General features: G+C 39.5%; 1 protein-coding gene across 2 annotated transcripts; it reads right to left on the bottom strand.

Moving 5' to 3' along the window:
- Positions 1-4,382: 4,382 nt before the first annotated feature.
- On the bottom strand, positions 4,383-8,639 carry LOC141290328 (tripartite motif-containing protein 16-like). Of its 2 annotated transcripts, XM_073822505.1 has the most exons (6): positions 8,009-8,639; positions 7,522-7,617; positions 7,161-7,394; positions 6,933-7,080; positions 6,801-6,848; positions 4,383-6,398 (listed from the first exon to the last, which is right to left on the bottom strand). In XM_073822505.1, the coding sequence occupies exons 1-6, from the start codon at positions 8,582-8,584 to the stop codon at positions 5,860-5,862; spliced, it is 1,641 nt and encodes a 546-aa protein (XP_073678606.1). In that variant the 5' UTR covers positions 8,585-8,639; the 3' UTR covers positions 4,383-5,859. The 2 variants fall into 2 exon arrangements, with proteins under 2 accessions (XP_073678606.1, XP_073678605.1); XM_073822504.1 differs by having other exon boundaries at positions 6,801-7,080.
- Between the last annotated feature and the right edge of the window lie 3,727 nt (positions 8,640-12,366).

Raw genomic sequence — 12,366 nt, 5'->3', positions numbered from 1 at the left:
GCATGTGGGCGGGGCGACACGTGCAGCCCCACCCCAGATTCAGCCCCGCCTCGATCTGCAGGCTGCAGACAGGTGCACTTGAAAAAAAGACGTTTTCTGTGAAAAGTCATGTTTTTCCGATGCGGTTTTTATGAATGAAAAGTGAGTCCTTGAAGTACATTTTATTTCACAGCTGTAGAGTTAGAAAATAATAAAAGATTTTAAAAATTTGTTCATGACTATGAAGGCAAGTTAGTGTTTATCAAAAATATGATTAAGATGTCCTTGAAGAGAAATATCGCTAGCTAGCTAACGTTAGCATAAACACATTATGATGGTGTTTAGCTGTCAGCATTTAAATGTACAACTATGCAGATAGGGAAAGTACGGGATTGCCAGGCTCCGCATTTAAATTATTTAGCTATTTAAATTATGTTGTTAAATAAAATGAAACTGAATTTTCATGCCGCTTACATTGTTTATAATGTTGCAATTATATTTTTTCTCAGTTTCTGATAAGAACGAGGCAGTAGATGAGTCTCACAAGTGTAGGTACACCTAAAATATAACACGTATAAAATGAGCTTCAGCTGAAGTTTACGAGCTGGCTTATCTTAATGCGGAAGTTCTAAAGAACGCTCCGTGCATAAGGTCAATTTCCACTTTGAAAAGATTTTTGGACATTGTAAGCATATTTTTTTGTAAGCATATACTGTTGTGATCCATATTCCTGTGAAATTGATTTATCTTTATTTTATTTTGTCATTACTCTTTTTTTAAAGAGATAAAAATGGTCCTTATCAACCTTGACATGGCAATACAATTCTATCACATTATTTTGGTGAGCTTTTGGGCTGGAAATCGTCAACCCGATCTGGCAACACTGCTTAAAGATTAAGGCGGGGCTTAGCAAAGGGGTGGTTTGAGTACACAATAAAGATATCTATAAAATAATTTTGACTAGTCAGAATGTTAATTCTAGATATCTACATTCAAATTCTTCCTAGTCACAAAGCTGAATGCGGATATCTCCAAAGAAAGATCCTCCTAGTCGAAAATCTGATTGAGATATCCAGAATTAAATTGCAGATATCTTTAAATAAGTTTTGACTAGGAAGAATTCCAATTCAAGATATCTCTAATCAAGTTTTGCCTAGTCAAAAATCCAATTCAAGATATCTACAACTGTAATTCGACTAGTAGTAAATTATTTACAGATATCTACAAATGTATTTGTGGATATCTTTAAAAATGACGAATTAAAGATATCTCCAATTGAATTACGACTAGTAAAAAAAACAGTTAGAGATATCTCGAATTATAATTTGTACTAGTGGCAACTCAATTAGAGATATCTCTAATTTCATTGTCACTAGTAAAAATGTAATTAGAGATATCTCTAATTAAAGTTCTGCCTAGTGAAAATTCATTTATAGATATCTTTAATTACAATTTCTACTAGTCAAAACTCATTTGTAGATATCTGAAAATATTTTCCAATGGAAGTTAATGGAACAATATGACTAGTCATAAAAGCATTAGAGATATCTCTAATGGATATTACGACTAGTCAAATTAACATTGTAGATATCTTCAATGCATATTATGACTAGTCACAATAACATTGTAGATATCTTGATTGCAATTATGACGAGTCAAAATTGCAGGATAGATATCTGGAATTGGAATTATGACTAGTCAAAACAGAATTATGACTAGTAAGGAAAAGTGTATTTAATGCTAAAACGGCTTGCCATATACACCACGTATCAGGTGAACTGGTCGAACTGAGCTTCGCTGGTGACGTAATTGCCGTAGAAGATTCTGCGTGGTATTTGTACGCAACTGCTCTCATCTGGATGCCTAACCCCCTTTCGTCAAAATCCAAAGATGAGGGATTTGCATTCAAATCTATCGGATGACCCTCTAGAGTGCCACGCGACGAAGAGGGGGTACCCTCAACGTCAGTTTATGGACGTGAGGGGAAAATGACCAAACGGCAGTGTGTGACGAATAGGGGTAAGACCGTGTTGGACACACTGGACAGCTGAACTGCTCCACTGAAAAAACACTGGCTTCAGCCATTTCACTGTGTCTACAGCAATACAGACACACATTTAAACAGCTAAGTAATAATTGAGTTTCCTGGTTTCTTGTTTGAAAGACATTTGCGGAACAGGTGTGTCTGTAAGCCTGTAAACTCACGTATTAAAGACCACTAGGTCAATTGCACAGGAACATGCAGGTTGTAAAAACACCAAGTAAACACTCAGAAACAACACACTCTGCAAACAAAGCAATTATACTGTAAATCTACCACACGTGTTTCGCACTGTTGAAATCTGTGCCCAGATTTCTAGTTCTTGTATTCCCCCAGAGCTTTAAGTTTGTTCATATGACATACATCTTCTAATTATTAATATGAATTAAGTTGAACTTATATTTGTGATCATTCATTAGTTTGACACATTTGCATTACAGAACGTCCCCGTAGTCGGTCGGGACTGGCTTGATGAAACTCCTCGATGAGAGATGGATACAGAATGTCACGGGCGGCCACCCATGACCTCTCCTCAGGTCCATAGCACCTCCCAGTCCACCTGATATTGGAGATGACCCCCTCTTTGCCTCCAGTCCAGCAACTCATTCACCTGATGAGCGGGAGCCCCGACAATATCCAACGAAGGGGGTGGTTCTGGAGCTCTTGGCTGGAGTCAGCATCCGGGTGGACTGGTTTGAGGAGGGAGACATGGAAAAAGGGAGAGATACGGTAGTTAGCAGAAAGCTCCAATTTGTAAGTGACCTCATTACCTCTCTTAAGAATCTTAAAAGGGCCAACATACTTTGAGATGAGCTTCCTGTTGGGTAGTCGCAAATTGATGTCTTTCGTCGAAAGCCAGACACGTTGTCTTGGTAAGGTTGGTAGGGAGGGTATTTTGCGATATCGTCTGTTGGCCTGGAAGTCCTGTGTTCCCACGGCCCGCTGGAGATGGACATGTGCACTGTCCCACACCATCTCACTACATTGAATCCAGTCGTCTACAGCTGGAACCGAAGTGTGTTCTCCAGACAACGGGAACAAGTGAGGTTGGAAGGGGTGAGGCTTGTGCATATTCCACCCAAGGTAGAAACACAGACCATCGATGTTGCTCTCGACTGCAATAAGTTCTTAGATATCGGCAGATCTCTTAAATTCAGGCATTCAACTTGGTCGTTGGCTTGAGGTTGAGACCCTGGCATGAGACTAACATTGATATCCAATTGTCTGCATAAAGCTTGACAGATGGACGTGGCTATGTATCAAAGGTAAAATATATATATATATATATATATATATATATATAAATACTGTTCAGTTTTTCCCAAAACCGATCGTTTCGTGTCTTAGGACATCAATGTATCGTCACGAGTCGCAGGGTGTAATTTGGATTTGTCTGTGCATGTTTTTGTTTACTTTTAAAGGTCTGGTGCCCATCCACTGCCATTATATGACTGATAGACTGCACCACTTTTCGTTTAAAATCTTTGTTTGTGTTCTGAAGAAACAAAGTCACCTACATCTTGAATGCCCTGGGGATAAGCAGATAAACATCAAACTTTCATTTTTGGGTGAACTGTCCCTTTAACTGTGATACCTACCAATTCCCGCTTTGATGTCCCACCCCTGCTTCAATATACAATGATAAGGGAGTGAGATGCTTGAACACGAAGGATCATGTTTAAGCGTCTCACTCCCTTATCATTGTGCACTTCCCTATTCACTAAGGCACTTTTTGTTTGTGTTCTGCTGAATAAATAAAGTTACCTACATCTTGGATTCCCAGGGGGTAAGCAGATAAACATCAAATTTTCATTTTTGGGTGAACTATTCCTTTAAGTAGATCAGGTGTTAGATCGAATATCCATGAGCAGACAATTAAGATCCAGCTCTGGACGCCAGATCCCGCCCTGAAAATATCTAGCTTGTCTGGTAACAGAACAACTTATCAGCAAAGTAGTCTAATACCAAACCCTGTTAACAGGAGGTCCTGTCTGGTACCCAAAATACCCCAAACAATATTCTTCCATCAGCTAAGAAACTAAGGAAAAAGCCAGTAAAAAGAGCAGAAGTTGTAGACGAAGGGATGATGGTAAAAAGGAGTTTATTGAATGGTCTTAGTTACATATGTTTCAGTGTTCAGACGAATCCAACAAGTGTTATACCAAACTGATTCACAACAACATCCCATAAACCTTCCCTCATATCTCTTATTTAGGAAGACAATAAACAACACAGTTATAAGACTAAACAACAAACTGACTTAACAACAAAACAAAACTGATATTATTTAAACTAGCCAAAAAAAAAAAAAAAACTAACAAAACAGAAATAAACCAACAGCTTGAGGCTGTCTACATGATAAAGCAACCTGGTGTTAGTACTAGTTAGTAATAAATAATATCTCAATATTTTCTGGAATTTTATAGATAACAGTATTTATAAAGATCATTAGACAATATTATGCAGAGTGTGTTATTGTGCATGGACAACTGACTCCTGAATTCTTCATATTCTGTGTGGCTACTGCAGTGATAGAAACAAATATTTTCCAATACGTTTAAATAGATTTTTACCTTTATTTATTTAAAAAGTCTATATCATCTTTTAAGTGAAATTCTTACATTTAATCAGTCAATAATAATAATAATAATAATAATAATAATAATACGGTAACACTTTAGAATAGGTAACACCAATTAACTATTAACTACGACTTTTCCCTCAATAAATTCCTAATTTGCTGCTTCTTAATAGTTAGTAAAGTAGTTGTTAGGTTTAGGTATTGGGTAGGATTAGGGATGCAGAATAAGGTCATGTAGAATAAGGCATTAATATGTGCTTAATTAGTACTTATAAATGGCCAATATTCTAGTAATATGCATGCTAATAAGTCGTAATTAATAGTTAATAGGTGTTACCTATTCTAAACTGTTACCAATAATACATTTAGGCTGTTACCAAACAAATGAAATAAGTAGCAACAAAATTCATCTCTGCAGAAGTTGCATCTAAGGTGCCATTTAGATGTATTTACACACTGTTTAATGAAGCCCAGAGGGACCTGCAGTTACAAATGCATAAATAATGTTTAGATATTTTAAACATAAAAAGCGTGAATACTGAAATTATTTTAAAAATGAAAATATATTCTAAATGTGAAATTAAAACCACCAGTAGGTGGCAGCAAGGCAGACTGAACCAAATCATTTAAACGGTTGATTAATTCAGGAAAGAGATACCGTCACGTTGTCCTGAGACGCAAAACAGTGCTGTGGCTGTGTTTGGAATGATTTTTGTTGGCGAAATAGAGCAAAAAAATGCTCAAAAGTGTCAATATGGTGTCTAAAATGTATGTAAGTCTCTTATTGTTTATTGAGCTGTATAAAATCAATATCACATTTGTAATCATGCTGATTTTTTTAAGAAAAAAACTGCATTTTTTGTGTGATATTATAATTATATGAAATGATATATACATTTTCTGCCCCGTATCTTGAATTATGTGACTGATTCATGCAGTGAAAGAACACTCTCTAAATGCGCACATGCACTAATTTGGTCTAACCAGACTTCATCACATAGTCGTGAATGTGTGCATTTCCAGGAGTGTTTTGTTTGTTTTTTGCAATACACTCCATAATGTCATGAAGTCTCACCAGTTTAGTATTTGCGCTAAACCTGCGCAGATTTGGCTTGCATGAACTTCCCCAAAAATTAATGAGTGACAATAAGGCTACACGAAATATAACCAGCCAGCTGATGTTTAGCCGCATTTGGCGGTTGTTAATTTTAAACCCTGTCAGCCAGTGTGAAAGATGCAAAGTTTCACTATATTGAAACTATAATGATAGAAAACCACACAGTTTCACTGATGATTTATGACCAACCAGAAAGCCAGGATAGAGTGGCTGAGTGAATGTGGTCTGGACTGTGTGGATGAGGCTCATTGTGTCAGAGACGCTGTAGAAGGACAGAGTTCCTACACTGTGATCCACATACACTCCTATTCTACTGCAGCTGGAGGGAACAGGGAGATTAATTGGTTTGTTGTTATTCCAGAATGAGAAACTGGAGGGTGAGCAGATCAGTCTCCATGACTGATCATTAAAGCCAAATAAACACTTATCACCAGATCCCTTCCTGCTGATGCTCTTATATGACACTGATATGCCCACACCACGACTCCCACTCCACTCCAGCTCCCAGTAACAGCGTCCACTCACACTCTCTCTACACAAAACTTGAGGATATCCATCAAATCTGTCTGGATGATCAGGATACAGTTGGGGCATGCCAGTGTTGGTCACCGCTTTGTTCCTCTCAGACAGCTGGAGGAGTTTATGTGCAGTGTTTGGATCCAGAGTGAACTGATGGGAATCTGATAATATAATGAATTAGAAATTTTATGTTAGACATTGTGTGTAGTTTAACAGTTCTTTGTGTATGTGTGTAAAAACCAAAAGATAATTTATTAATTATTATGCTAATTAAGGTTGATATCTTTATCTGTTTAAATGATGAATTATGGTTAGATACTAGAATGAATGACTTTGAAGAAAATTTGTAACATATTATTGTAAGCATACCGTGCTCTTTACAACAGTAAACACACCGTGTTCGTCTCTTTACCACAGTAAACACAGTAAACACATCGTGTTCGTCTCTTTACCACAGTAAACACACCGTGTTCGTCTCTTTACCACAGTAAACACATCGCGTTCATCTCCACAGTAAAAACAGTAAACACATCGCGTTTGAATTATTTTTTATATTAACTTACACTGTAGGAAGTCCTCCCTGGTCCTAGGATCAGTGTATTTGTGAGAGACTGTGGGAATAAACAGATGTAAACAGTAAAACACATGTAACACTAGACCTAAGGACTGTTTGCAGAGAACAAATGAATCTTTACCTAAAATCTTGTTCAGGTCCTCTTTGTAGAAATGCTCCATTTTCTGTCTGAGCAGACACACAGATTTTCTCATATCATCAAAAGAAAAGAGGAACGTGACAGTGATGTTGTCTGTAGCTTCAGGAGGAGCTGAGAGAGACTGAAGACTCTAGAAAAAGACAATGCAAAGGATTCAAAGACCCCATTATACCACACTGTCCACAATAACTTGCACTACAGTTGGGCTACCTGCAGGAAATGGATGTGATCATCTGTTTGTGAAAGCTCCTCCAGCTCAGTGTTTCTCCTCTTCAGATCATCAATCTCTTGCTCCAGGTGCTTCATTTGTCCTTCAGCTCGACTCACTGCAGCCTTTTCCTGATCTCTGATCCGCTGTGTCACCTCAGAGTGGCTTTTCTCAATGGAGCGGATGAGCTCAGTAAAGATCCTCTCACTGTCCTCCACTGCTGTCTGTGCAGAGCGCTGTTAGACACACATCACAATCAGCTCTTACTGCTTCCTCACAGCCTGAGAGACACAGCAGCTTCAGTGGGACTGAAAGAGGAGAGTCCAAACTGAGTCTCAAACTTCTCTTCTTCTCTAAACTCACCTTATGAGACTCCACAGCCTCTCTCAGCTGCAGAAGATCTTTCTGTCTCTGCTGGATTCTCTGCTGGAGTTTTCTCTGTGTCTCCTTTAAATGTTTCTGTAGGAGAAATGAAAATAAATAAATAAATAAATATGAGACATTACATACAACCAGGACAAATGTGTGATTAAGGGGGGCAAATATAGGGGGCAAACATTAAGGGAGCAAATTATTACTGTCATCATTATTCTGTACATTCAAACTGACTGCAGCAACAAAGCAACTCTGATGCATGTTTATAGGAAATGTGAGTGATATGACAAAGCTGAGCAAATTTCAACATGTGCACATGTAGTGACTGATGAGAGTGTAGATCACATGATGCACCCATGATACAGCTGGATACTGCACTGAGGAGGAACACTTTTGAAGTGCCAGTATCAATACAGAAATTAACTAATTATTAATAATTAATACAAAATATGAACTGTGTCATTTAAGTTCATACCTCTTTCTCTGTCCTCTCTGCTGCAGTTGATACAGTCTCATGGTTTTTATGTTCATCCATTGCACACAAAAGGCAAATGTACTGCTGGTCAGTACGGCAAACAACCTCCAGAAGTTTATTATGTTGATGGCAGATCATCTGCTGCAGTCGTTCAGTGGCATCAATCAATTTGTGTTTCTTTCCTGAGCGAAACTCCTCATGACGCTCAAAATGAGTTTGACAGTAAGACTCCAGACACACCAGACAGGACTTGACAGCTTTGTGTTTTCTTCCAGTACAGATGTCACACTCCACGTCTCCAGGTCCAGCAGGAACAACAGCTTTTTGTTTGGTCTTCTTCAGTGTCTCCACCACTTCAGCCAGCATGGTGTTTTTACCTAAAGTAGGTCTTGGACTGAAGGTCTGTCTGCACTGAGGGCAGCTGTAGACTCTCTTCTGATCCTCTTGATCCCAGCAGTCTGTAACGCAGCTCATACAGTAACTGTGTCCACAGGGAATGGTCACTGGATCCTTCAGGAGATCCAGACACACTGGACAGCTGAACTGCTCCACTGAAAAAACACTGGCTTCAGCCATTTCTCAGTGTCTACAGCAATACAGAAACACATAGATGAACAGCAGATCAGTTTCAGTTTCCTGGTTCTGTGTCTGAGAGACGTGTGCAAAATAAGTGTGTCTAAACTCACAGACTAAAATGTCCACTAGGTGTCAGTTAAAGGGATAGTTCACCCAAAAATGAAAATGCTGAGCATGTGCCCAGGGCAGTTTGATATTGCTGTGTATCAAAGGTAAATAATGATACTGTTCAGTTTCTCGCAAAAAACGATTGTTTCGTGTCTTAGGACATCAATGTATTGTCACAAGCCGCAGGGGGGTAATTTGGATTTGTTTTGTTTGTTTTTTTACTTTCAAAGGTCTGGTGCCCATTCACTGCCTTTAAATGACTAACAGACAGCAACAGTTTGAGTTAAAAATCTTTGTTTGTGTTCTCCTGAAAAAACAAAGTCACATACATCTTGAATGCACTGGGGGTAAGCAGATAAACATAAATTTTTTGGGTGAATTATACCTTTACATACTATTTTCTCATTTCATTTTGGCACATTTTCTCAAAACACTGTGCACAAAACTCTCAAATGATTTCATAATGCTTAATACAGCCAACCAATACTTAACAAAAATGCTGTTTATATATATATATATATATATATATATATATATATATATATATATATATAAACCTTCCTCCACCATGGCTCCTCCCTCCTTCGGCTCCACCGTGGGTCACCTTCATGGCTGTGGTCTGGGTCTCACTTTGCTCCTCCTTGGCTCCTCCCTCTGTCATCACCTCCCTGGACTGTTCTGTTTCCTCTTTGGCTCCTCCCTCCATCTGATCCACCCTGGAACCCGCTGATCCTCCTCCTCCCGGGTGTCCGTCCTCCGCCGAAGCCCCCTCCAGAGACTTTGTTTAGTTTTTTTTTCTTTTATGTTGGCGCGTAGGTTTGTACAAACAAAACTTTGTCATATCATCAAATGCACATGGTATTTTTATAGGGCCCCAAACTTATGCCAACTTCTGTCATGAAACACTAGATGACGCAGACTGATGGGTCCATAAGAGGGCATAGGCCCTTTCCCAAAATGTAGCCTAAACCCTCACAGTCCTCAAAATTTGCAGTCAAATTTGCCTTTATTTGGACAGACTTGTCTCTATTTTGTCAGTGTTACAGGTGGTAATTTAATAAACTGAGCAGCTGGTCTGGTGTATACTCTGGTCTATATTCTGGTGCATAGTCATTTATATGACATTATAAGACATTGGTGACAGCTTTGGATAAATGAGGGTTAAGGATCATCACAATCATGCAAAACAGTGTCTCTCTGCCACTTGGAATGGGTCTGTAAATTAGAAAGGTAGCATTTGATAAAGTGTCTCCAAAAGTGATCTGTGACAGATTGCGTGTGCCTCCAACTATGACACTTTAAAGGTCCCATATTGTCAAAATCGAAATTTCCTGGCTTTTTTCATGATAACTGAGGTCTAGGGGCTATGTAACTACCATATGAGTTTCAAAACAGTCAATCCACAGTAAACTGCACACAGCCTGCTTAAAGTACCTGTTCATTTTCACGAGCCGCTGTGACCCTCAGTCACCACCCCGAGCACCAACCACCGTACCACCCTCCTTTTGTCAAACCCAGACAACATCGCGTCCATAACATTGCTAAGCAACAACCACACGGAAACTAATCTAGAAAACCCTTTTCAGTTGATAGATGTCGAAACTACATCATTGCACAGGCTTCAGAACAACGTGAATATAAGAGACCAGAGGCACGTCAACTTCAGCCTCTTTCACACAGCGACTCCGGTAAATACACGGATAATGTTTCCCATGATTTGTTCCGGAATTGTTTAATTTGGTTCATTCACAGTTGTTTTCCGGAATCTGTGCATGCTTTACACACAACCCACACTGTAAAAAAGTTTTCATCAGTTTCAACTTAAAAACTTAAGTTTAGCAGCTGCCTTAAAATGTTAAGTTAAATCAACTTAAGTCATTTAAACTTACAAGTTATATCAACTAATTCTGATCGTAATAAGTTAAAATGACTTGTAGTTTTAAGCTGATTTAACTTAAAAACTTAAGGCATCTGCTGAACTTACGTTATTAAGTTGAATGTGGTGAAAACTTTTTACAGTGCATAAAGACATGTGACGTTTGGATGTGAGATGTAATGCGACGCGTACATTTCACTAAACTGAAACTAACCTGAACAAACTGTGCTTCAGTGCTGATAGTGAGGAGCTGGCTCTGCCCGATCGCACACTTCATTCCACTTTGCACGTATTTTTTTCGTCGTGAAGAGTCGCATGATAACGTGCATCATCACTACAACACTGCCTTTATGGTTCTGGCTTTTGTTCGCACAGCGCTCATTCCCGTAATTTTCCAGAATCAGTGCGCATTGTGAAAGGGGCTTTACTAAAGCAACAGTTACGTAGCTTACTGCATTCGGTGTTTGAAAAAGAAAAAAACATTAATGATCATTCTGAAATATCTTGTTGAGTATCAGCAGGCTAGGCTCTCTCTATGGCACTGGGTTCAGCTACAACGATAAATGACCATAGTTACCTGTGATTGGCCTGGCTGTCCGTCACTCAGAAAACAACAGGCCAATCAGAAAGGAATCCAGGAATTCTTTTTCCCTACCTTTGAAATTGGTGCCTTGATCTGAAAGTAGCTCAGATGGCTTATCTCTACGAGATATAAAATGATACAGTTCCATTAGAAATGAGTCTGTAACAAGACTGTAGGATTTCTATGTAAACAGCACAAATGTTAAGGCATTTATTTCTCACACATTAAATTTTCCACCAAATTGCACCATATTGCATTTAACCTACTTAACCTGTTTAAAACTTAAAACTGGTTTTGGAGCCCTGGAGAAGTTTTGACATGCTCTGACATTTGCATTGTTTTCAGTATTTTAAAAACATATTAATGTCTAAATGACATTGGCCATGATAATTTAATGATTCACACCTGAAAGACAAAGCACTCTCAGAATCTGTCATTTACAGTAAAACAAAAATACAGTACATCATTGTCACGGTTTAGGCTGGTTGAGGAGTGGAGAAGGAGAAACCGGAGTAAATGGCATCAAAAAGTAAAAAAAAACAAAAAAAACAATGAAATTACAAACAAACAAAATCCAGGAGTACACAGAAAAACCAACGTAACGTTATCGACGGACATTGAAACTGAGGAAACAAACAACTTAAATAGGAGTGGCAGGGGGGGTAGCAAATTAACAAGACAGGTAAACCAATAAACACAGAATTACAGGGGGAGACAAAGGGAAAAACCAACTGAAGTCCATGTGAGGGGGAAAAACACTAGGAAACACTGACAGTAACACCCCCCTCCAAAAAGGCGCGTACCGCGCCTTAAACTTCTAAAGGGGAAGGAGGGAGGGCGCCCTGGAGGCCGCTAGGCAGGGACATAGGATACAGGGGAGGCCTCCAGGGCGGGTCAGGTTGCTTAGGAGGCCATGGCGAATCTGGGGGCCGAGTAAACAGTCCAGGAGGCCATGGCACTCAGGCTTGATGGCCATCTTGGCCAAGGACTCAGGATTGACGGCCATCTCTGCCGGAAATTAGGAACGGCGGCCATCTCGGCCGGGCATTCAGGAACGCCGGCCATCTCGGCCGGGGACTCAGGAACGGAGGCCATCTTGGCCGGGCATTCAGGAACGGCGGCCATCTTGGCCGGGGACTCAGGCACAGCAGCCGTCTTGCTTGCAGATTCTGGCGTGACATCCATCTTGCTTGCAGACTCTGGCGTGGCAGCCAT

Source organism: Garra rufa, chromosome 17 (assembly GCF_049309525.1).
Source record: "Garra rufa chromosome 17, GarRuf1.0, whole genome shotgun sequence".
In the NCBI taxonomy this organism is placed as follows: Eukaryota; Metazoa; Chordata; class Actinopteri; order Cypriniformes; family Cyprinidae; genus Garra; species Garra rufa.
This window is presented reverse-complemented; position numbering and strand designations above follow the sequence as displayed.

What these genes read in the sequence shown, in the direction of transcription:
- LOC141290328 (XM_073822504.1), bottom strand. Translation starts at nt 8,584, where the DNA reads ATGGCTGAAGCCAGTGTTTTTTCAGTGGAGCAGTTCAGCTGTCCAGTG. An exon ending in AGGCTGTGGAGTCTCATAAG is followed by an intron (nt 7,395 to 7,521) that starts GTGAGTTTAGAG and finishes TGTGTCTAACAG; the next exon opens with CGCTCTGCACAGACAGCAGT. An exon ending in ATCACATCCATTTCCTGCAG is followed by an intron (nt 7,081 to 7,160) that starts GTAGCCCAACTG and finishes GTCTTTTTCTAG; the next exon opens with AGTCTTCAGTCTCTCTCAGC.